A 25,769-nucleotide genomic window follows, 5' to 3' on the forward strand; every position below is an offset into this window, starting at 1 on the left:
CAGGGCTGTCATATACACATAATCTTCTAAACCTTCCTTGGCTTAACACTGTGTACAAGGAGAATAGAGTAAGAAACACAAATAATTCTTAGCTTCTACAATACAATTATGTGCCAGATTTCCCACCTGTGGCTGTTAAAGAGTCATTTTACAAGATACAGCATTTTGAAATTGAAAGCAGGACATCTGAGAGTCACACTTGTATGACTATGTCTTGAGAAGAATTCCATCCATGAGGGCAACCACATTCACAAAGTCAGGCAATACACAGTTCTTCAAAAGGAAGGAACAAGTTAATTGGGGTGAAGTTTATATATCATATTTTAATATTTAATATTATAATATTTATTATATTTTAATATTTAATATTATAATATTATATTTTAATTGAAGGCTATCTCCTGCCTTTAAAACTGGCTTTAATTTCAACTTTGAGCAGCCCCAGCTCTCTCAGTCTCTCCTCATTAGGATCATTAGGATTTTTCAATTCCTAAACCCCTCCAGGGCCCTTGGCTGGACCTGCTCCAGTATTGCTGCTCCTTTTTTGTACCTGGGGGAGAGCAGAGCTGGGCTTGATATGTTCTCCCTGGTGGTGAGCAGAGCTGAAGAGTCCCCTCCCCTGACCCAATGGCAACACAATTCTGAGCAAAGCCCATGAGTCTGTAGGTCCTCTCTGCTGCCAGGGCCCACATCTGCCTCAAGCCCAGCTTGCTCAGAGCAGCGCAGAGCTGCTTTCCAGCCAGCTGGCCCCAGCTTCTTCTGCTGGATGGGCTTTTTCGTCCCCAGGCACAGGACTTGGAGGAGAATCCCTTTGCAGAATTTCATGGGCTTCCTGAAGATTACCTATTTTCCCAGCCTGCTGAGGTCCCTCTGAATGGCAGCACAAGCTCTCAGGTGCATAAAGAACTCTTTCTAATTATGTATACACACATGTACGTATACATACATCTATTCATTCTATTCATACATACATATAATGTGTGTGTATCTATATACATATATGTATATATGTATGTGAGTGTGTATATATACATAAACAATTCCCATTTTAGTTGTTAATAAATAAAAAAATCACTTTAATGCTTTTGTTGGATTGGACTCAGGAGTTTTGCAGTTCACTGGCAATTAATTAGCACTGATGAGTCCTAGGTCTAAGGTCTTCTCAAGGGCATAAAGAATATGTTGGGATTTTGAATAATAAAAATAAGCTGATAAAATGGGCACCAAAACTAATTTTATGTGATATACGATATAAAAGCTCTTACTTTAATTGTTCCCTGTAGCATCTAGCTCTTAATTATACAGTGTTTGCTAATAAGAGGAACAAGTGATAAAGCCCAGTAGTTTTATGTCTGTTCATTGGCACTGTTTGAAGTAAACTCAGAGGTGACTCTAGTAAGGCACAATCTGCTTCTGTGCAGGTGCCTGAACCGATTTTTTTCCAGTACAAGGAGAATTTCAAAGAAGTTAAGCTAGTCTTTTACTGATGACCTCAATGCTGATCCCTTTAAAAATATTTGAATTAACTTAGAAAAGGACTTCTGTTGATTATGTAAGGAGAACCAGATTAAAGAAAACACTTTCTTTCCCTGGCTGACAATGAACTTTGCACTTTCAATAAACAGTCTTGGAGAGAAGGAAAATAAACCTGGTATAGACACCTAATTTATGCTGATAATTGACTGCTAGAAGTAGAATTGGTGTATCTGATTCAGATTGCTCTCCCACTGCTGTAATTCTTCGAGTCTGGCTGTGCTAACAACATGACACTAATGCAGAGAATTATAATGATCAATACAATTATGGCTGTAGTTTCTGTCCTGTGGGCGCTATTTTTTCTTAACAAAGAAGGTTCAGAATCTGTTATTAGACCTGTTTGTGAGGCCAGAACATCATGGTAAATCATTGCCTGTAGTACCAAATAAAGAAAACTATTTAAATGCTGTACTGTGAAAAAGTCTGCACAGCTACAGAAGTTAACTGTAACATATAAAGACATAGAAAAACTAGATCTTATCTAGGTGAACCTCATACCTCTAATATGCTCCAGGAAATTCCCCATCAGGCAGCCAGGATTCCATGGCAAGCACACAAAGTCCTAGCTGAGGTCCATGCTGTCCCACTGCCATTGGGATTGCTATGTGACCGAGCAAAAATGAAGCTAGTTTGTGTCTCAGTCTTCCCAGCCTTGGGAGGACTTGAACATATGAAACCTTAGATGAATGAAGCCACCTTTTAGATGAGTTTTCACACTAAAATAGGACTAACACTGCAGGGAATGTGAGGAATGTACACTGCTGCTGAAGTGAAAAGAGATACGATCCTCTGCCCTTCCCAGTGACACAGAGCTGGACTGAAAGATCACAGCCTAAAGTCTCAGGTCTTCTGCATTTACATCTACTCTAGAGCAAGTCACAGCTTACCCAGGAAAGAAAACACACATACAAAATAATAAAAAGTGGATAACTCAGCATAAAAAGCTTGGGATTTTTTTTCTATATATAAGGAGATAATAAATAATATAAATATATATACCCTAGGAACACATAAATGTGATTATATACAGCATAGCTATGCTCTTTATACAGTTATTCTGTGCCCAGCTCAAAATACACACAGCATAAACTTGTTATGTGTATTCACCCATTCATATTTTACATTTTTCTATTCTCACATCTCCATTATTGATTAAACTCTATAGGCCCTATTAAAATTATGATTTTCGGGCCTTCTGGCAATTTCAGTTTGTTTCAATAAGGACTGACAATGAAGTTATGTGAGCACAGTCACTTTTGCACGTTGTGGAGATTCACACCAGTTATAACAAAAAGAGAAAATCCTGGAAATGACTGAAATTTTCCAGACCAGAAGCCGTTTCAGACTAGACAGCACAGTAGCTGTACTTACCTAACTCAGTTAAGACAAACAGGAAACAGCCAACAAGAAACAAGGTAGAAAACCCCATTCAGGGGAGACAAGACACTGTATATTTCACAATGGGTGTGTTCATCAACAACAAGCACTCTTTTAAAGCTCTCAAGTGTTTGTAGGATAGAAAATGAATTTGTTTTCTAATTCCTAAGTGAATCATATGCTCCAAACAGATTTTCAAGTCAATGAAATGTGACCTTGTATGATCTAATTAAACAGCTCAAAGGTATTGGTTGTTTTAAGAGCCTTCTGGATACACTTCAGTTCAAATGCACACACATCATCTAAATGTACAAACTCATAAATCTACAGCAAATGCAAATCAAATCATTAATGCTTTGAATTTAACAGTCCTGCCACCATTTTCTGAAAGGTAATACATGAAAAATTCCTGAATTACACATACTCTTTTTTCCTACTTACAGAGCACACAAAAAAAGCCAACCCCATACTGGAAAGCAGAACACCAAATATCTTACTTTGCCTTCTAAATATCTGGTCCAGAATCAGGTATAAATAACAAATTCTCTGAAACCTGCTATTACAATTTCTTCTCTGGATGATGTCCTGACCCTTTGAGTCACTGGACCTTTGAAGGTCCCTTTCAATGTAAATTTTTCTATGATTCTGTCCTAATTCTCTGTTTTATGAATGGACTTGTCTGCTCCAGGGCACATAGCTGTTTGATTACAAAAAAAATATCTATAGCTGGTTTCTTCTAAATTTTTTGTCTCTGGTATTGCTCCCATGGTCTCCTTTTCCCTCTCTCAGTTTTAGCCCAGACCTCTGTGTAGACCTTACCTATGATCTGCAGTCTTTCTTAGCATCCCTCACACATCCTGTATAGATTGATGGCCATACACATATACTCTGTTCTCTTACTACTCCCAAATGCCCACATGTCCACAAGAATTCTGTCTCAAATGCCAAAACAAGTATCTTCAGGGGTACTGTTGTTTCCCATGTTTTTTTTTTTTCCTTTTCCCCAGTCATATCTTTCACTACTTTTTAATCTCTTTAGTCTCCAAAATCTCACCTACTCTTTTTTTCCATCACCTTTCTCTACTTTAACCTGCCACACCCTGTAGTTGTGCTCTCCCTCCTCTCTTCTCCCCTTCCTGTCTCATACCATCAGCATGGCCACAGCTACAACATGTTTGTGCAGCCAGAAAACCCACTCCAGAAGGATGCTGTCTGTGAAAACTGGGCTGCCACCATTTGCTTTTCTTCCTTGCCTCCATCAGTCAAAATGAGTGCTACACAGGGACATATTTCTTCAATGAGTTTTTCTTTACTCCAAACTCAGACCCTAATCCCACAATTGGATCCACATGGCTGGCTGTGCAAACTGAAATAGAGGCTGGAGGTGCAGGCTACAAGCAGCAGCATTGCTGTGCTGCCCTTGCAGGACAGGGCCCTGGTCCTTGCCAGCAGTGTCCCCTGAGCCCTGGCCGTGCACGTGGCTGCGCTCAGGGCCCTCAAAACTGCCTTTACCTCAGCCAAGCTCAGCACAGACGGCTGGCTCCAGTATTTCTAAAATAAAATACACCAGATCTCACTAAACAACTAATCACCTACAGCATGTACACGATTTTCTTCTCTATATTTTTTTTCTTTTCAAATGAAAACTATTTTAGGTGTGAAAAAACATTTGAAACAAGTGGAAAAACATTTCCAAGTACTTTTGCTCTCAGAAAACCTTTGTTGATTGAAGAGATTAAGGGATTGGGGGTTTTTATTACTTAAAAAAACCCCATTTTTACTGAAAATTCAAACTGGTCTATGAAGCTTCAGGCCAGCAACATTTGAAAAGACTGAATTACAGCATGCCATTCTGAACGTAGCACATTATGAATTCCATATCCCTTAGCTAGAGTGACATATTTAATGATTAAGTCAAGCCACTCACCTCTTTTTCTATTTTAATTCTTTTCCTAGACAGTATTAACTTTATACATACATTTCACATGGCAAGAGGAAAAATAGCAGAATAATGAATTTGTCTACAATCAAGGAATAACTTGCAAGGTCTAATGACTACAAAAATAGAGTTCTGTGTGAAAGGTATCATGTGCAAATTAGCCCAATGTTAACAAATGCTTGTTATCCTATTTTAAAGAATCCTGTTTCCATGTGCTCCAGCTCTGCTCTGTGTTCTGTCCTTCATTTTGCACAAGCTTTTCCTGCCAGGAGAGCAACAGAAATTTCCATTCAAGAGCAGAGCAGTGGTCACATTAACTTCAGTATCAAATGTAAGCCGGTTCTTTACTGACAAAAAATAGGTGAAAAAAAAATCCATTTAAATATCCTTCACTTGCTCCACACTGATGTACATAAGAGTAAAACTTCCTTCCTGACCTGCATGGTGACTGATTTATACACACAAGCATGGGGTATAATTACGATGACACAGAAATGGTAAATTTATTTCCTTGCACTTACTCATGAATGTGCATTTCCTCCTTCCAGCGAAAAGTAATTATCTCTTTGCAATTATCTACACAGATGTGGCAAAGCTAGAGTTTTCATGATTGTCTGTTAAAACCTGGGGCCCTGAAGAATATGTGCTCTGCCAGATCTTTCTGTTGGCCTCAGGATTAATGAGTCCCTTGAAGAGAGACTTGTTTGCACCTTGGGTAGGATTTTATAACAGACATTTCCAAAACTCTAAAATACAGGTGGAGGAAGTGCTATTGCAAACTCTTTGCTTTCCATAATGTCTGTTCTAAATAGGATGCTACAATCTGAGTTTCTCCAAGGTTTACTCCTGCTTGCATTTGATACCTGTATGTGTAGAGATCCCAGTATGTGCAGGTATAGTTTGACACACCTACAGCTCAGTTGCTGGGAATTATTTCATTCAAGGGAGGCACAAAACCATGGAAAAATAGACTTGGAAGGGACAGACATGCAGGTATTGTTTGGACTGTCTATGGGTCTAAGGTAGCATCTGCTGGCTCGTGTCTCACTGCATTTTTGTCTCCGTCGTGGATTTAAAGCATTAGCTAAAAAATCACTAGAAAACTTACTCATTTCTTGCTGTGAGATAAGGATTAGGAGAAGGGAAAAACAGGCTTAAATTTAAAAGGAATAAAGAAAGTTTATTAACAAAACTACAAGAAACCAGAATAAAACCTCCAGAAACCCTTTTCCCCCACCACCTAACAATTCCCTTGTTTAATTGACAACATAGAGACAAAACCTGGTGGTTAAAACAGTCCAAACTTTGCTATAGTCTTTTCATTAGTCTTTGTAGAGAAAAAGTTCTCTTTTGCCAGTCTAAGAAGTTTTTCACAAGAAAACCATTTTCTCATGGCTTTCTATTTCTCTGATGCCAGCTGCCTGGAAAACTCTGCCATCAGTCCTTTCCTCCCATTTCACACCACTCTGAGGTGTGTTCATGGGCCATGATTCAAGGGGTGTCATTTCAAGGATGAGTTATTCAAAGGCAGAAGTTCTCTTCATCTGTCTCATCTGTGATCATCTCTGGGAACAGAGGTTTTCTCTTTTTCTCTTAAGGGCCACATATCTTCAACTCACTTCTCCTTTTCTGTTCCAGCACCTCATAGGATCACAACTACTTCACCATTTGCTCAGCTCTATCAATGAACTACCTTTGCTTAGATCCATACTTTGAAATACTTCATCCCCCCCAAATACTCTTTCATGAATTAAAGGAGTTTTTCCAGAACATTATTGTTCATCTCCACAGTTTCAATAAAAGAGTATTTCAGCTTATTAGTGCATCTTCTTATTCTCTTCCCATCTGAGGCTTAATTCCTTTCCTCACTGGCTGTGATAGTTTATGTTGTCTCTCTACATGTTGATCACTCTCTCTCTTCCCCTCTCTCTGGAAAAAGGATTAAATCTGCAGGTCTCATCCGGGTAGTGAAAAGGTTAAAATCTGGTTCAAGCCACAGCAGGTGTTCATGGTGCCAGGTTTCATCTCAGTGGCGCTTAGAGCCGGGGACACCCCCAGGAAAATCTTCAGCCACCCCAGAGGTTTCCCGGGAGGCTGCAGCAGAGCCCGGCCCAGCCTGGGCCCAGGAAATCCCCACAGGCTCCATCTCCTGCCCGGGAACCGCGGCAGGCCCAGCCCAGCCCCGGCCCAGGCCGCGTGGTGTGGGCAGGGGACAGGAGCCAGCTGGGGCTCTGTTACCTTTCAAAGCCAGAAACCAGAGAGAGAGAGAGAGAGAGAGAGAGAGAGAAATTCCTGGGTTTAGGTTTTAAAGGGTGGTGTTCACAGGTTGATCTCACTTTTCAATGGTCAAAACTACTGTCAGTTCTCAGAAATGGCTAGTTATTGGCCAGGAGAAAAAACTCCCATCAGCCTCCAGCAGCCCTGACTTCCTTAGATGTTTCCTACTTTTTTCTTAAATGCCAATCTATCACAATATCCACTCCTTCAACCTATGAACACTTACTTTAAAAATTATCAGTTATATTCAACATAAAACTTTACCTAAAACAATAAAACTAAACTGACAGAAAGGAAGAAACAAAAAATTCAATACCCTCCACCCCTAGATTTTTACCATTACTGCTATATAAACTTAGGACTTAATCATGCTTTTCCCTTATTTCTCTTAATTAATCCTTATCTCACAGCTTCAGTTCAAACACTAGGCAGAAAACACTATTCTGTCTTTCCCGGCCAATGCACTAAATAATGTTGTGGTTTTAAAGCATTAGCTAAAAAATCACTAGAAAACTTACTCATGTCTTGCTGTGAGATATGGATTAGGAGATGGGCAAAACAGGCTTAAAACTTAAAAGGTTTAAAGAAAGTTTATTAACAAAACTACAAGAATAAGAAACCAATATATAAGAATCCACAATGGAGTTTAATGGCTCCCAGTAGATATAATATGCAAAGGCTTTGTCATCTTATTATCACTGGAAGTATTTTCTTAGAGTGTGACCTGGATGTTCCTTGTGCAGGCCAAACCTGTGACTTTTTCACCAGTTTACTGTGGACTCAGGGCTGAAAAACTCTTACCACATCCCATTTCCTTGTCTTTTGACTGATGGCCCTAGTTTTTTAACCTTTTCTCATAAGCCATTTTTTCCTCCACCTGTGGTCATTTTCACTGCTTTTCTTGAATTCTTCCTAATTGATCCAAATCTTCCTTGTAGTGCAGAACTAAAAGTGGACTCAGTGAAACTGAAGCATTGTAGACTGAAACTATTGTTCCACCTGATTGCTGGTTATTCCGCCTGAGACTATAGAAACTGAGTGAGCTCTTCCAGAATTGAATACAATCTTTTTCAGACCATTTCTCCAATTTCTTAAGTTCACCTATAAAAGTCATTTTATCTGTAAAAAAAAAAATCTAAGGTTTCACTTAACCCTGCTTTATCAGACAACTTACTAGGCAAGCTTTCTGAGCCAGCATCCACATATTTTATGAAAACACCAACCAGAGCAAAGCCAGGACAATCCCAAACCATAATCAATTCCCAGTTTGACAAGGAACCTCTGACAATTACTTTCTGGGTAGGATTACACAAGTTTTTTGCCCACTTTGCGGTGTTTTCACATGGAGTATTCTCCTTGGTTTGTATATGAAAATGTTATTAAATGCAATATCTGACTATAATTAGTGTCTGCACCTGGCAAGTTTGTTCAAACTCCCACCAGTGGTTCTGGCATAGTTTTGGGCTGTTTGCTGAGTACACTGCTCAGAAGTTCCCCTGTCTCAGTGTGCAGCCCCATGTTGTCACTGACCTGTAAGAGCAGAGGTCTGTCCCCAGCTGTTGACTCTGTGTCAGCCCATAACCTTCCCTCAGAGTCCTACTGTCACAGTCACACTGCAAAAGGAATAACAGCTACTGAGAACCTCCAGCTTCTTGCAATATTCAAAATAAAGTGCACATTCAACATCAAACTGCAGCACGAGATGTCTGATAAGCACTACTAATTAAGTGCATTCACACTAACTTATCAAAATGAACTTTATTTTGTTTAAAGCTGCCTTATGCACCTTTCCAAGAGTCTGGGTGAAATTTTTACCCTTTAGTATTTAAATGTATTGTAGGAAAACTCACTTGATGCCTGTGTCAGAGACTGGAAGAAGCAGCAGCTTACTGAGCATCTCCACAAAAGCAATTGTGAACTGTAGATTAAGTTAATTCAAAATTGTGTTCTGTGTATGAGTCTTTTGGTGAACCTAAACTGAAATGTGACAAAAGGTCAGGAATTTCCTAATTAGTGAAAAAATGAGTTGAGGTAGAAGAAAAAATTGATTAATGTAAGTGCCAAAAATAATGTCTGCTGCTAAAATTATAACAGAAATAAGTAGTTAAATCTCCTAAACTCTATTTTCCCTTCATTAAATTTGGTCTAAATCAAAATGTTTTGCTCAAGAGCTGAGGGAAAAAAATGTTTTAGTAAATAATTTTTTACGTGTCTTTATCACACTCAAAAATCTAGAGACACAGACTTCCATTAAGTAGAGAGAGCAAATGGAACAAAAATACTTTATAAATAAAGAAATAGCATCAAATTTTAGATCCTTTCTATCTGTCCTTTGAGATGTACAGTTTCTATGAATGACAGTGACCATGACAGAGTTGATCTGGATTAACAAATCTCTTGAAAGGAAAAAAGTCTTAAAAAACAACACTTTGCAAAACAAGCAAAAAAAAAAGTGACCAGTTTTGAATGGATCCTAATAATATGTATTTCTGTGAAACACAAACAATGTTCAGTGTGAGCATGAATTTGGAGAAAAAAGAATTTAAATAGGATACATATCTATTGTGTAAGCAGTTTAATGGGTCTTACTTTAAGCCTTGTTGATCTGGCTTGGGCAAAATACACCATCAGACTACATCAGCAGGTACAGAAGTGGAGCAAGCTAATCCTGGAAAGGAAACCTTTATACTAAGAACTGTTGTGAATTTTACAGGAATTTACTCTGTCGACTGCTTAAGTGCTAAACAGTTTTTTTCTTTGGAAATTTTCCTGCGGAAAAAGATGGTTGCAATTAGGATACAAGTTTACATCATTTTAATGACAATGTTTACAGGTAAATATTTTCTTTTTGTGAATTTGAATGTGCACTTAGACTGTATTGAATGTGTAGCACCTATCCAGATTGCTTGTTTCTAATTTCTTGATATTTCTTTAGTGTCGGGGGACTGGAAAGGTAAAAAGCTGTAAGCACATTTCTAACCTAAGATGTGTATCTAAAGTGTCATTTAGATAATACTTTTATAATTGTTTAGTCAAAATGAAAATCAGTGGCGTTTAGTAGAATTATGATCGAATAATTGCTTTTGTCATCCTGCTTCTGCAGGAAACCTTTGCTGCTAAATTTGAAAGAGAGGTTAATTCAGGGTTAACAGCAAATAGCCACCATATAGTAATAAGGTGTAAGTGAAAAAAGGAGACAGATGAGTGGTGCTATCAAACTAACTCAAAGGAACTGTTTAATCTCTGTTTTGAAAAAAAGCTTCACAGGTGGGAAAAGTAATCATCTTTAAAAGTATTCACATTCACATGAAATTTTATGTCAGTGTGTAATACATTTAGAAGAGAAAATGCTGTGAAATTCTTCTTTCCTTTTTCCCTTAAAAACACAAGTATGCTTAGCTGAGATAATGCATGTAACTAATGGAAAAAAATAGTTGCCTTTGCACTTGTTTAGGTATGTCTTACATCTTTTAAGAATATTCTTTTTACATGCTAACATCTCCAACCTGAGCTATTTGAACTGCTTATACAGTTCTATAAATATTGACTAATCCTTTTATCTAGAGTGCTTTTATCTTGACTGACAGTGGTCTTTGCTTGCCTGGCAATCAGCAGATTACAAGCAGTATCAACACCACTTGCAAGAACAGCTGATTTATTTATTCTTGATATGAAAAAAGTGACTTATTATTTATCTTTTGGTGTGACTTATATTTGTGTTTGTGCTAATCTTCCCTCCTGGCTCTCCTGTACTCACCACTCTATCAGATGGGTCCAGTTACAACTGTGATTGAATAAAGAGGGCAGGCAAGGAATTAGCCTGCATAACTACACTTAGCTACTTCTATTTGAAGCAATTCATTGTGGCTGAATGCTGCTCTGTAATTTTCCAAGAGGAATGGCTGTGCTTTGTTAAAACACATAAAAAGAAGAAAAGACATAAAGACTGATGTGAATTTGTACATAAAGCTAGGTGTGGTACCTGGTATACCCAGATGCCACTCCATGAGCCTCAGAACATCTCATTACCTGATTTACAGGCAGCAGTTTTGCTGTGGGGATGGATGAAATCTATTTAATTTGTGCTGGTGATACTAGTTTGACTAGTATCTGATACTAACTGCAAAGTGTTTCTCATTTTTCTCTAAAGACAACTATGAAAGGAAGTAGAAATGTTAACAGTTGCACTTAGCATGAGTTATCAGAAAAGTATTTGGATATTTTGACTGCTTCCAAGGGAGATGAGAAACAGATTTGCCCTGACCCACTGCATGCATATCAGTCACTTGATTGCTCAAGGGAGAAGTTATTGTAATTACCACTTTATAGATGAACAACAGTGCAGAGGGATAAACAGATTAGTTTTACAAGAGGAACAGATTTGTTTTTCTTTGTGAAGTGTGATCCAGCAGACCCACTTAGACCACATCTATCCAATTACAGTGGAGTTGAGATGAGGAGTTCTCCTTTTACCAGACATATCAGAAGCCAAGCATTATATGAAAGAAGAGGAAATATGAAACTATATGGATAATCTCCTGTAGAAGTGCTCTCATCACCAAACAACCTCTGAAATGTTTGAGAGAATATTCCTTTCATCTTTTCTTGCTTTATATTTTGTATTGAGGAGAGGTAAAAAAGTTCTCCTGTAGTACATACATTTTGCAGGCATGTTCACCCACTTGTCAGTCTGACCCACCATGTCAGATATCACTTGCAAGTCTTGTGGCTCTCACTTGAAGAGTGTTGCTCCATGAAGTTTCATATGGGACCAGGAATAATAGTCTGTAGTTCTTACACTCTTTGAATGAACACAAAAAAAAGGAATGACCAGCAGATCATACTCCAGCTTGTTCCCGTACTATATTATGGATAGGAATTAAGCAACAACTTTTGGGGTTTTTGTATGTGATAAACAATTCAGTTCCTTACAAAGCATTCTAAATTCCTACCACAGGATATGTGAGAAACAATTTCTTGATCCCATCTGATGATGTTTGTCTTAATTTCATCACATTATCCATATCAAAACTGTCCATTTGTTTGGCTCTTTTCTCCAAAATGTGGTTATCACTTAGGTGTTTACATAATACTTTGCACAAGGAAACCACAACAATTGAATGGCCTTTCTATATTTAAAGTATTTTTTTTTGCTTGTCCATCACCTATTTATTAAGGCATTCCCCTCTAATAAAAGATAATTTAATAAAATACATTATTAAAAGTGATCTTTTGGGCTCCAGTTATTCAAACCAGAATGCCTAATTGTTTGTTTATTCTTCAGGTACTCACTGTGATGAAGATGTCAACGAATGTTACACAAACCCTTGCCAAAATGGTGGGATCTGTGAGAATTTTCCTGGAAATTACACTTGCCATTGCCCACCTGCAGACAAAGAAGGGATTTTTTATGGTGGCTGGAACTGTACAGAAGTTCTGCATGGCTGTACTGATCATCAATGCCAAAACAATGGAATATGTATCCCACATTTAAAAAACGGCCAACACGGATTCAGCTGCATATGTTCACCTGGGTATACTGGAATACACTGTGAAACTGTAACCACATTTTCTTTTCAAGGAAACAGTTTCCTTTTGTTGAAGAATCCCCAGACCCATAAAAAGGACTTTTTCTATAATATAAACCTGAGGTTTCAAACTGTGCAACCCACAGCTTTTCTGTTTCAACGAGGGGAGAAAAACACCTTTGCAAAGTTGGAAGTACTGAATGGCTACTTACAGTTATCCGTGCAAGTCAATAATCAGCCACAGGCTCTTTTGCATATTCCACATAATGTCAGTGATGGAGAATGGCATTCAGTGGAGGTAACCTTGGCAAGAGCTGTTATTCTTAATTTGCTTGACAGCTCTTGTGTCGAATCCTGTCTCAATAAAACATCTGCTAAGATAGATAACGAGCTGGTGATGTTTGCATTTCAGACCACGTTTTTGGGCGGCTTACCAGTGGGGAACAGCAACTCTCTACAGAACACCTTTAATACACATTCTGCACCTTCATTTGTAGGCTGTCTTCAGGATATTGAGATAGACTTGAATGTTATTACTCCAGAGAATGTATCATCTGGGTCATCTTTAAATGTCAGGACAGGATGTGCTAAAAAGGACTGGTGTGTTCCCCACCCGTGCCAGAACAGGGGACGCTGCATCAACCTGTGGCTGAGCTACCACTGTGACTGCTACCGGCCCTACACAGGGCCAGATTGTGCAACAGGTAGGGGAATGCTGCTGTCACTTGTGGTTTATGTGCCTGCTGAAAACATGACCATAAACAATCCTGTTTACCTGGCTGTGAAACAATGTGACCCTTAGGATCTCTGGAGCTTAATGTCAAGTGGTAAGCCAGTACAAGAGGTTAGTAGTGGTACATCTTTCTTATTTTCTAGTTAGTTTCCCAGGAAGGCTTCTTTTCAGCCTGACAAAAATAAGTTGTGCTAAACTAGTGGATTCCACTCCTCTTGTTTTAAAATCTCAGCGCTTTTAGCACTCCATAAACTTTGAAAAACTGTAGGTTATCCATGCTGAGTAAAAATTTAGAAAGCAAGCAAGTCATTTGGAGTTTAGGACTTATTTTCAAAGCATTCTTTGAAAATTTTATCCTCGAGCACTCTAGGCTTTTTTAAAGAGATTCAAGCAAAAGTACTGCAAGTTAAAAAAAGATAGATTTCAATTTTAAAAAGAATGAATGAGATCATACTCTTAGCTTAATCTGATTAGCCCAAGCAGCAGGCAGGGCTTCAGCAGCTGGAAATAGGGTCCATTCATCCCTCAGCTGGTCCCAAGGCAGGGCGGGACAATCCCCAGTGCAGGCTGCTGCTCCCAAAGAGCTGCATGGGGACCAGAGGGAAACGTGTCCCTTTCAGGGCGAGCAGAAGAGCTCATCTCAGCAAGCAGCTTCCATGGCAGTGGTGAGCAGGAACAAAAAAGCTGCAGATGCCTGCAGCACTTTCCCTGCTACAAGTGATCTTTGCAGTGCAGGCTGGGGCAAAGTGGGGCAACAGGAGGTCCCTGTCCAGCACCCTGCTGCATCTGCTAGGTGAAGCCCCCTAGAGCTGTAAATACAGCAGCCCTCAGGAATGCTTTAGGGTGAGCTCTGCAATCCTTCCCCAGGCAAAGTTTTAGGGATTTCAAAGAAGCAGTTTTGTTTAAGAAAAATTGCACAGGACTAAGTCTTCATGCCATGCCCTTGCCTCTGCCTCCCTCATCCACACGTGGTCAGCAGAGCAATGTTTAGGGAGCAAGAAATACATACATACATACATACATAAATATATTTATGTAGATATATTTGCCAGGTGGACTGGAAAAAATTAAACAGAACAACAGAGCTAAGGTCACATTGGAATTGACAGATCCTAAACTGGTGTAAACTGGCGTGGTTGTACTGCTGCCAGTGAAGCTACATTGATTCACATCAGCTGAACAACTGGCCTCAGGGACTATTGAATGTATTGCTGCAGAAAGCTGTGCCTTCAAATACATTTCAAATGTTTGAATACAAATTCATTTTGTATGCTCTACCTAATACTTATCAATACCTTTCAATAGTTTTTCCTTTTGGTTTGGTTGCAAAATGACAAAGTCTGAGAAGTAATTGTAACAGACTTCTTTGAAGTGTAGCTGTAATTTATCCAAAGATTTGGAAGACAACTTTTGAATATAGGACAACATCTGGGAAATATGTTTGCCTCCTTACATGAAGCAAAATGAAAACCATTCAGGGCCAGGAGCAGCTTATACTGGCATTAGAACTGTGAGAATGATTAGAAGGCATGCTTTTTTTTTTCCTGCTGACTACAATATTCCTTGCTAACCGTGGCACCATGCCATTTTGGTACATAGGTTCTAGACATATGTCACATGTAAAAGACTGTGCCAGGTTTCTAAAGAGGCAGAGTGGAGGAGACTTGTGGTAAGGGATAATGTAAGAAATGCTGGTGTCTTTCTGAAGAAAAGTTGCTGCCAAGTATTTAATTGACAAGAGGCAATACTTTCTCTACATATACAAAATAACAAACAGATGTTGCCTCATTTTGATCAACATCCAGATGTGATCCAAGAGGTTAATATTGACTAAGGTGATGCTAGTCATCTCATCAAACAGATCAGGCTGATGATATATGTGTGTATTTATAAGTAGAGAGAAATGTGACAAGGCAATTGTAAACATGAAATGCCTTTCTGGAGATCAAGGCTTCTTTCTAATACTGCAGTTGTGGAATCCTGAGTTCAGCAGAATTTTTCTTTTTACCCTCATGATAAAAGTGTCTCAGTCTCCATTACCACCTTAAGAGAAGATATAATTTAAAACTCTTGTATGCAGAAACAATTGTTGAAATTGGTGTTTTGAGGCATTAAGTCTGCTTAACAAGTAGATGTAGACATATAGGAAATCTTATTCATAGAAATAAACTATTTCAAATTAAATTAACAAATTGTCTGTTTAGGAACAAGTATGGGATTTATTCCTGTTGCTAAATAATATGACCATACCACATAGCAGTGCAGTATGGTTATTAAGGGTCTCTGGGGGCTTCATGGTCAGTCTCCTATTTTCATCATTTTTTAAATGCAGTCATAAAAAAAGGTAGTTCTGCAGGCAGGAAGTTGGCCTATGACATCCAGCTCCAGGAGTTTTACTGCATAACAGATGATTGAATCTTTAGCTATTGTGAGCATTTAAAAAAAGCTTGCTTTATTCTTTCTAGGAATTTGATATATGAAAAATAGCTCCTGAAACTGTTTAGGCAGGAAGTCTGTAATATTGAGGACAAGATCACAAAACTTATAGTGTAAAAATAGAAACATTTTGTTGTTCTTTAAAGAGATGATTCATCAGAATAAGTTTTGGCTGCATATTTTGTATCCTTTAAAGACTGAAAATCATTACCAAAAATAATGGATAAAGGACAGACAGATGGTTTTGGTTTAATCATTTTAATTGATAAGCACAAAGGAAAAAAACTTTACTTGATCCTGGATCATGTTTCACCCAGAGCACTGTGGGCATTCAGGGACTAAGTAGGGTTCATGACTGGATACAAGTTGATGTAGGTGAGCATATGTTGAGCCCCAGCAAGGAAAAGTCTGTCAGAGAACTGGGGAGTCCATGCAGTACCACACACGTCACCTATTCACACAAGAGGGCTTTGCCCAGCAGCTTTCTGTGATTGGAATCTGTGCAAAAAATACCACAAAATACCAGAACTCCATTAGCTTCCATGGTCATCAGAGGATCAAAGCAGGTAGATTCTTTCCAAAATGATCTTTCTGTTCAGGAAAATGTAGAAATCTGTCCTTGTTTAACTACTTGAAAACACAGCATTACATAGAGGATAAAAGAGGGTATAAAGAGGAAAAATGTGCCCAATTATATAACATCTGGTCCTGCACTGGGTCATAATGCTACAACCATGAAAGCCAACAGGAATTTTGAAACAGAAGCTATTTACAGTTGGATCAAGTCTTTATTCATCCATAAAAAAAAGCACATCTTACTACCATACAGAAACATCACCAGAAGTAGTTATTTAATCATTGCATTGGATCCCTTGTCATTTAGCCCTATCTTATTTTTATCCCTTCTCTCTCTCTCTCTCTCTCTCTTTTTTTTTTTCTTTTCTTCATTTCCCATATCTCTAACCTCAAGAGTACATTCCAGGCCGGTTTGGATTCGAGGACTCCTCAGGCTATGCTGCTTTTCCTGTTGATTCCATTCAGAATGAGAACTTCATCATATCAATGTTTGTCCGAACACGCAAATCTTCTGGCTTGTTACTGGCTCTGAGAAACAGTACTTACCTCTACATAAGAGTCTATTTGGAAGGTGGAAAACTCACCCTGCTAGCTCTAAATTCCATGAAGTTATTAGGGAAACACTCTGTGAATGATGGAAACTTTTACTTAATAACATTAAAAATAGAACCAAATAAGATGGAGTTGTTCCAGTCCTCTCACTACCTAGGCTTTATTTCTACTCCAGCACTAACCATCCAAAGTAAGGATATTCTTTACATTGGAGGCCTACCAGATAACACAGAAACTGACAGAAATGGCAGGTATTTCAAAGGCTGTATCCAAGATGTAAGAGTGAATAACCAGCCGCTGGAATTCTTCCCCATCACCAATCCACTGAATTCTACCAACCGAACTCTGATCAATGTCACCCAAGGCTGCACTGGTGACAACCTCTGCAAGGTAAGAATGGCATTTTTCAGAGCATTTTCACATGCTTATAATGGGGAATTTAGTTTATGTTTTTAGTATGTTCTCACTCATTATTTGATTATAATGACATTATATTAACATGAAAAAAATGCTAGAAAGAGCAGGTTTTGTTAAGCTATGCTATATATAATCAATATCAGAAGCAAAATGTATTTGCATAGGGGAGAATGAAACTATTTTGAGATTGAAATACTGTTTTTCACTAATTATCAAACATGCTGTACTGTCATAACACTGGTCTTTATCATTTTCCACCTGAAATAAAAGGAAAATTTCTTTTTGCCAAACAGTCCCCCATGCCTAGAGTTGAGTGCCCAACAGTTGATTCATACTGAGGTTCTCTCTTCTCTCTCCCCATAGTCCAACCCTTGTCACAACGGTGGTGTGTGCTATTCAATCTGGGATGACTTCACTTGCACGTGCCCCCCTAACACAGAGGGGAAGGCATGTGAGGAAGTTAAGTGGTGTGAGCTTGGGCCCTGTCCTCATGAAGCACAATGCCAGCTGGTGCACCAAGGATTTGAATGTAGGTACATTTCAGCTGTTCCAATCATTTTTGGAGATCAGCAGCAATAGATATTTTCAGCAGCATTTGCTTGAAATGAAGTATTTGTTGCCCTAAAAGTTCATTCAAATGTTATTTCTGTATTAAAGTAATAGTTATGTCAGTTTTAAGTAAAGTTAATGGGAAGAGTCTGCCCTACCAAATCCAGGTGTTCTCCCCCAGACCCCCTGACTCAGACACTGATGTTTACAGAAGCTTTGATTTTGACTTACTTGGACCAGCTAGTCAAGGTTGTTCAATAGATCAGTACATTGCCCCCACACTGCCACTGCAAAGAGATAAGAGTTAATTCAGTGTTGGATTAACCTTAGAATGTTCTCCATCCTCCTGAAAAGACAAGCTACATAACTTACATTGCATCACTTGATTTTCTTAAATCTTGAATATCTTTGGAGAAAGTCACCTCAATACCTACAGTACAGTTGTTCAAGCAGCACCTTCATAAGAAGCACCTGCATGCCAAGCAGTCCATTGGAACACTGATGACCATTAGTTGTCTTAGAATCATTAGCCACCCTGCACATCTCTTTCCTTCTCCACTTCCCTTCTCCTTCCAGCCCTGGAGTGGAATTGAAATGAGCAAGTAAGGATTTGTAAGAAATATTTTTTCGTTTTATTACCAAAGAAAGCCCTAACAAAAAGCTGTGAGAGAAGGTAAATACCCACTCAGTCTGATGGAAGCTGTCAGAATGGCTGACTCTTAGGAATTGGAAGGCTGTTCAACAGAAGATCTTTATTATAGACAGACCAATATGATACTATTTTTATGCAGATTGTTAGGATCAGCATTGCAGGACAGCTTAAAATTGTAACTGAAATTAAAATAATTGCTCCTTCTCTCACAGGTGTCTTTAATGATAACATCAAAATACATTCTCTCATAAAATTTACTTTGCTTATTAAGGTAGAACAGAAACACCCAGAGACAGTGAAGTGAAAAGAACCTGATCTGTCTTTCTCTGCTAAACTCAAGGTCACTTTCAATGACTCAAGGTCATCCCCTTTACATTTCTGTGCTGGTTTATGTGGCAACAGTAGGGAGTTTCCCTAATAGATATTCAAAAATTCCTGCACTATAGAATTGCATCTGTAACTAGTTGTATTCTTAGATACAGGATAAACTTCCTCTTGTTCAACACAGGATAACAAAATAGAAGATATCCTGGGCAGTGAGTTCTTTGCCTTGTGTCTTCTGCGAAAAAAATTCAGGTTTGTCAGATGTTTGAAAAGAACAGGAATAATCTTGGAAAATTCTGACTTTCCTTTTAGTATTAGTATGATTCATTACTTAATTTAGTATGATTTCCTCTGAGGAAACTTTTTCTATGAGAAAGACAGCACATTTGATGCACCAGGAAATGCAGTTACACCTCTGCTGCCTTGGCATCAGGATATGAAGTCAAGAAATTCATACTGGGACTCCCAGGGTTCTTTTCCTCAAGATTACTAAGCCCAGGGATAGTTCAGAAACCCACTTTATGTCAGATCTTTCAAAGCTATTTTTTTCTGAAGCACAGACAGAAGACATTCCTTCCTGTCCCTCCTCCCTGTCTGTAATCCTCAGAAGCCTCAGAACATTTAAATTTACAGCCCAGTGAGTAAATGTATTTTAGTAGAAACCATGCTAACAAAAGGTGTCAAATACCTTTGTAAAGCTGTCCATAAAGCTGACACAACATTGCCCATCAATTTTCACTCACAGCAGTGTGAGCTGAGTACTGCTGCCCCCCAAGTCACACCAGCACAGGGCTGTGGCAGTGCCTGCCCACCAAGAGAAGCTGGCTTTGAACATGACAGGCACAACTGCTTACAGGGATTTCCAAGGGGCTTTCCATCAACTGACTTCCATTAAATTCATCCTCTTGTATCAGTGAGATGAAATTGGGATCCAATCATATACTTCATAAAACACCTTAAGACACACCTAAGAAAACAGGAATTGGGAAGAAATGTTCACCTCATCCAGATCTGTCACAGGGAATAGCTAGCTGCCTGTATTTAGGAAACGATCATAAAGTAACAAATGTATGTCTTTTATAGAAATAGATAACAGTAATGTAGAATTGTATATTAGAGTGCTGGCCTGAGATGATGCAAAGAGTACACTTTGGATGTCATTATAGCTGATGCTGGCACTGCCCTGTAATTTCCACAGCCATGAGGGGCAGACCAGGATAACTCAAACACTGGTGGAATTTGACTGTCTTTCAGCAAACCAAAAGCAGTTATATGGCATGTGCACTGGGGGAGACATTGTTCCATGTATATTGATGTAAAACTGGTTCAGTTTCTCAATTGCTGTCTTTGCACAGGTCTTGCAAACGCAGTGTTCAGTGGCCGGAGCAGTGCGATATTTTACAGAAGCAATGGGAAAATCAGCAGAGACCTCACTAATATCGTCTTTGGCTTTCGAACCAGGGACACTGACGTGATCCTGCTGTATGCAGAGAGGGAGCCTGAGTTTGTCATCATCAGTATACACAACTCCAAACTCCTGTTTCAATTACAAAGTGGCAACAGCTTCTACAGGCTGACCCTTGTGAGTTCAGTGCCCGTGAGTGATGGCAAATGGCACCAAGTGATGGTCTCTATGGTGGAGCCCCTGTCCCAGTCCTCCAGATGGCACTTGGATATAGACAAGAAAGACATGGCAACCAGCACAGCTGCTGCAGGAAGCCTCAACTTTTTAAGAGAAGAGACAGACATCTATGTGGCTGACAAAGCTTTCGACAGCCTGGATGGCCTGCGAGGGTGCATGAGCACCATAGAAATCAGTGGCATTTATCTCTCATACTTCGAAAATGCTGACATACCTACTAAAAAACCTCAAGAGGAACAATTTCTCAAAATATCTGCAAACCCTGCTCTTACTGGCTGTTTGCAGGTAGATTTCTGCAGCTCTGACCCCTGTATGCATGGGGGCATGTGTGAAGACTTGTACACTTCCTACCACTGTGTATGTCCCAATGGATGGACTGGCACCTACTGTGAAGTCAACATTGATGAGTGCTCTTCAAACCCCTGCATCTATGGGAACTGCACAGATGGGATTGCCTCCTATGAGTGCAGCTGTGAGCCTGGTTACACCGGGGAGAACTGTGAGGAGGATGTAGATGACTGCCGTGGCCACCAGTGCATGAATGGGGCCACTTGTGTGGATGGGATTAATGGATACTCCTGCCTGTGTGCTGCTAACTTCACGGGGAGGTTTTGCAGGTACTGTAAACAAGGCTGATTTGCATGATTTTGTCAAGTCTCTTCTGAAGGGCTTTTTATATATACCACTGATGTTTTAAACACAGATGTTTTGCATCTGTCTCTATATTAATCATGGCTGCAGAGTGGATGTGTGAAGAGTACAGAAAGTTGTACAGATCAATTAGATGTGGACTGAGACAGTGGAGAGCTGCCAGCTCAGGTAGAGACTGATGAGGCAAGGATTGAACAAGCTCTGCTGCTCTGCTCTGCTGCCAACATTGGTCCTGTGAGCTCTCTGATGACAAGATTATAAGTCTTCCAGAGCCTGAAAATACATGCGCTACATCTTCTTCTCAGAAAAAAAAACAACTTAGCGTTTTTAAATCTCTAAAACAATATTTTATTAGAGTAATATAGTTCTAGAGTTATAAATACGGGAATTCAGAGTTGGTAGGAGAAAATAACAATAGGAAAAGAAGTTGTTTTTCTTCCCATCCACAGCATTTTTTTTGGGTTGGTCTTTTCCTCCCAGCTTATTCTCAGTCCTCGTGGCTGCAAACATCACACAGCCCACTTTTGCCATTGCTTCTGACACTGCTCACATGCTGTTTCCTATTCTTCACAGACTCTCCTCTAGAAAGGCAGCAGGCTTTTCCCTTTAATTGTCCTTTTCTGCACACCCATAAAATTCTTGCCTCTAAGCATGTGCAATTCCTCTCCAAGAAGGCAAAATCCTTCTCCTTCCTTCAGAGGACTCCAACAAAACCAGTATGTTGCAGCCCAAAGGATGCAGACAGACAATAATTTTCATGCTACCTAACTACAGTCTTTTAGGATATAATTACTAAAATTGACATGTTTTGTTGACTTTTTCTGAGTAGTGAGGACTTCCTCAGACTTGAAGATGCCTTATTGTTGCCCAATATTTTTTATCTTGTTTGTTAAGTCTGTCTCTTTTGAACTCTTATACTAAGCTGTCCACATATCACACAGAACCACATTAATAATAAAGGTATAGTGATGTCCATTTTATTTTTTTTTTTTCAATGAGAAATGAATCATTAATTTTCCAGTAAATATTTGGAAAAGAAAAATTATATTTAGCAAATTAAAAAAAGTTAGGCAAAACATGTTCTGGGAGTCTTAAATCTGAATTTCAGCGGTCATTCCTTTGAGCAATACCCTGCTCCCCTGCTTCAGCTGCGAGAGCACATGACATCCAGAAACAAGGACAGTGCCAATAACTGCTGCTGCCTTCTTGTTTGCCCAGATATCGAAGATTACCTTACACAGTTTGTGGGAATGAAGAGAGGAACCTCACGTGTTTCAACTACGGCAACTGCACTGACCTCGGCAGTGAGCTGACCTGCATGTGCCTGCCGGGGTTTGTGGGAGAACGGTGAGAGGCTTTGTCCTGCACATCTTTGGGAGCACCTCTTCCAAAAGCTATTCCAAAAGAGTCCAGAGGGTAACAGCCAGCTCTCTGGCAGAAATACAGACAAAGCAGCTGCTTAAGTGCAGCAGTTCCTTGCTAAGTGACTCTGAGGGTCTCAAGTATTGTGGTTTTAGAAAAAAGTCAGAAATTAATGCAGCAATGCAGTTTAGTCCAATGCAGCACCAGTAATCCAGCCCAAGATATTATTTCTTAAACAGCGCTGTACACGTGCTTCTCTGTGCCTTTTTTTGGCTTCTGTGCAGAATTTTCATATGACAAGTTACAATGTTGCCTTTCCATAGGTGGCGACACAAACACGCGTATCCTGCTCATATACATAAACCAGCTATATGCTCTGGCACATGAATATGCAAAGCTGTTTAATTTTCACATGTCTGTACTGTGAATATACAATCTATTCTATCACAGGAATGGTAAGAGGTGGCATACCTGGTGGCTTGGTATACCAGCTTTCTTACTGAATGCTGAAGTGAAAACAGAATGATTACTTTTAGAAGAGATTAAAGAATACTTAGCACATGTTATTGTTTAGCCTGGAACAGAAGGACCTTTTTCACAGTGAAATCTGTATCTTGTAGCACAATTCACACTTAATGCTGGCCTTTAAAGAGCTCTGGAGCAGGGAGGGCTGAGAGCCTCAGGGCATCAGGTGCTGCAGAAACCTAGGAAGGCATTGTCTCAGTCATAGCCTGAACAGGTAAGGGCATTTTGGATAGAGGGACAAGAAAAACTGTACATACTCCTAGTGAAACTAGCATTATGTCAGAGTATAATATCCAAAAGTTCAACAGGACTAAGCTGTAACAGAGAAGTTTCCAGCAAAAGGTTTTCATTCTCTCAAAAAACTTAGGAGGCCACTGATTTTGTGGAAGGAGTACAGTAGGCTATAAAAGACATGAAATGAAGATTTCCACCCACTCAATGCACCGTGTAGTTGGCAGACACACTTGAATTCCACTGTTAACAGCCAGATTGCCTGTGTACCACCTCACAATATTCAACAAGGGGGAAAGGATACAATAAAATTTTAAGAAGTTAAAGCGTATTCATAGCCACTTCTGCACTGTGTATTTCTTGGGACTTTGGGGTAGCAGGAAAGCACATTTTCCTTCTTCCTTCCCCTGCCAGCCTACTTGCTAACTGCAGCTTTGGGAATGAGTCTTCCTTCCTTCCATCCATCCCACTGGTTGGCAGTCTCTCTTTTACAGTTCCCAAGGGTCTCACATTGAGCAGCAGCCCTGTGCCCAGGGAGCTGCACCGTGACAGGCTGTGGCAGCCAGGCACTCCTCTCCAGGCTCTAAAATGGACCATTTGGCCTCTGTTCCAGGCTGCCAAACTATAAACCAGCAGTACTTCCAAGCTCGGAGGTCTCACTAGATCAAATGAGAACATTTCATTCTTTCTTTTATTTTTCTTTTTTTCTTTTTTCAGAACAAATTTAAATATATCTGTTAATAAGAAAATTAAAATCAAACCCTTTTGTATATTTATGTATTAGACTAATGAAGCAGGCATCTTTCTTTAAGACAATAATTCAGCCCTCAGAAAGCACAGTATAGAGAAATTCATTGCCAATCAATTCACTTGGGATCACATAAAAAAAAAAAGGCCCATGATCTCAATAGCAAGTGGAAAGGGAAATGTGTAAAGAATAATCTCCATAAAAGAAGATAGAGCTCTCTCTCAAAAACAAATTTGTCAATCAGGTTTTTAAGTGTTCCTGAAACTCAGATTCAGATACCTGATTCCCTGGAAGATTTGAGAGGCTGTTGGCTTTTATTTAAATTTGCATAGGTAATTTCATAGCTATATAACTCTTTTACATTGGATAATTTATACATTGGAAAATAGCTTAGCTCTTTGAAATATATGAATATAAATTAAGGACGCTATTGAAAGAAGTTTAGATTAATAGAGTAAAAGTGTTTAATATAAAAAATGCTCTTCTCATATATAAGATTAAAATCTTATTGCTTGGTTATGAATATGATTGAAAAAAGCAATTCCTTGTAACTGAGAGAGAATTTCTCACATTCTTGTCCAAGTATAAACCTGCATTTTTACCTGGAAAAATAGGATTAATTGTTAGCATTAATTTTAAAAAGGGAGCAGGGAATTAAAAAAGAACATTGTCAGAGCAGAAAATCACCAAATCAGTAGTTTTCAGAAAATCTTACACATCCCTCATCATCCTTCCATTGTCTGCCTTGAGAAATTATAACTCAAATTTCCTGTATCACCAGAATTAGCTCAAAAACGTTTAATGATATATATCAAGTCTTATGAACTCTTAAGTTAGAAGACTTCTTAAGTCTCTCCTGCACCATTTTTACCTTTTTTGGGGCCCATTTTAGAGAGACTGGATAGGAAATTGTGCTGGGATCTATTGGCATTCCAAATAGAGGGAAGAAATAAAAAGGTTAACTACCCCCCCAAAGAAAGGAGCACTCAGCTGGGAAAAACACACATTTGTCTGACTTATATCCAGATTACTGAGAAGGAAACTGTGTCCTTAGCTTGCTGGAACAATGAAAAGGACAAGCAAGCTGTCAGCTGGACTTGCACCAGAGCTGGCTCTGAAATCTTGCATTACATTTTGCTAGGCACCATTAACTGTCTTCCTCTCCCTGACCCCACAAAGTTTCTGAATTAAAAATGTGCCTATTTGATGCATTTGATGCTTGGTTTCAGAGGCTGACTGTTTGCAGTCTTTCCTCCAGGTGTGAGAAGGACATTGATGAGTGCAGCTCTGACCCATGTCTGAACGGGGGCCTCTGCCAGAACCTCCTCAACAAGTTCCACTGCCTGTGTGACGTGAACTTTGCTGGAGACCGCTGTGAGATTGATGTAAGCGACCTCTCCTTTTTTGTCTCTTTGCTCTTGTGGCAGAATCTCTTTCAGCTTCTTTCCTATCTCATTCTACGAATGGATGATGAGCCAGCAGTCGAGTGGGGTGATCAGGAAGACTATTGAGCAGTCTTAGAACTTTTGTGTTTTACTGCAGCAGAAGATGCCTTGACTAACCAGCTTAGCAAAGCAGTACAAATATCAGAGTTTTAATTTTTTTTTTATATTTCTTTGAATGTTTTTCTATGAATCACTTCAGATCTGGTTTAGTTAAACTATTTAGGTTTAGAACAAATGCTAACAGATATTAAAGAGTACACCCCACCTTC

The 25,769-nt window shown here is 39.2% G+C and overlaps 1 protein-coding gene across 3 annotated transcripts in view; it reads left to right on the forward strand.

The window, feature by feature from the left end:
• Positions 1-25,769, forward strand: part of CRB1 (crumbs cell polarity complex component 1) — a 101,561-nt gene that overhangs the window by 50,076 nt on the left and 25,716 nt on the right. For all 3 annotated transcript variants that reach the window (XM_023931870.2, XM_086841996.1, XM_086841995.1), the window contains exons 6-11: positions 12,414-13,361; positions 16,797-17,344; positions 17,735-17,900; positions 20,252-21,155; positions 22,408-22,536; positions 25,314-25,440. In XM_023931870.2, the coding sequence (XP_023787638.2) occupies positions 12,414-13,361; positions 16,797-17,344; positions 17,735-17,900; positions 20,252-21,155; positions 22,408-22,536; positions 25,314-25,440 (2,822 nt within the window). The remainder of the gene's footprint in view (positions 1-12,413; positions 13,362-16,796; positions 17,345-17,734; positions 17,901-20,251; positions 21,156-22,407; positions 22,537-25,313; positions 25,441-25,769) is intronic.

This window comes from Cyanistes caeruleus, chromosome 9 (genome assembly GCF_971803275.1).
Source record: "Cyanistes caeruleus chromosome 9, bCyaCae1.hap1.1, whole genome shotgun sequence".
NCBI classification, from domain to species: domain Eukaryota; kingdom Metazoa; phylum Chordata; class Aves; order Passeriformes; family Paridae; genus Cyanistes; species Cyanistes caeruleus.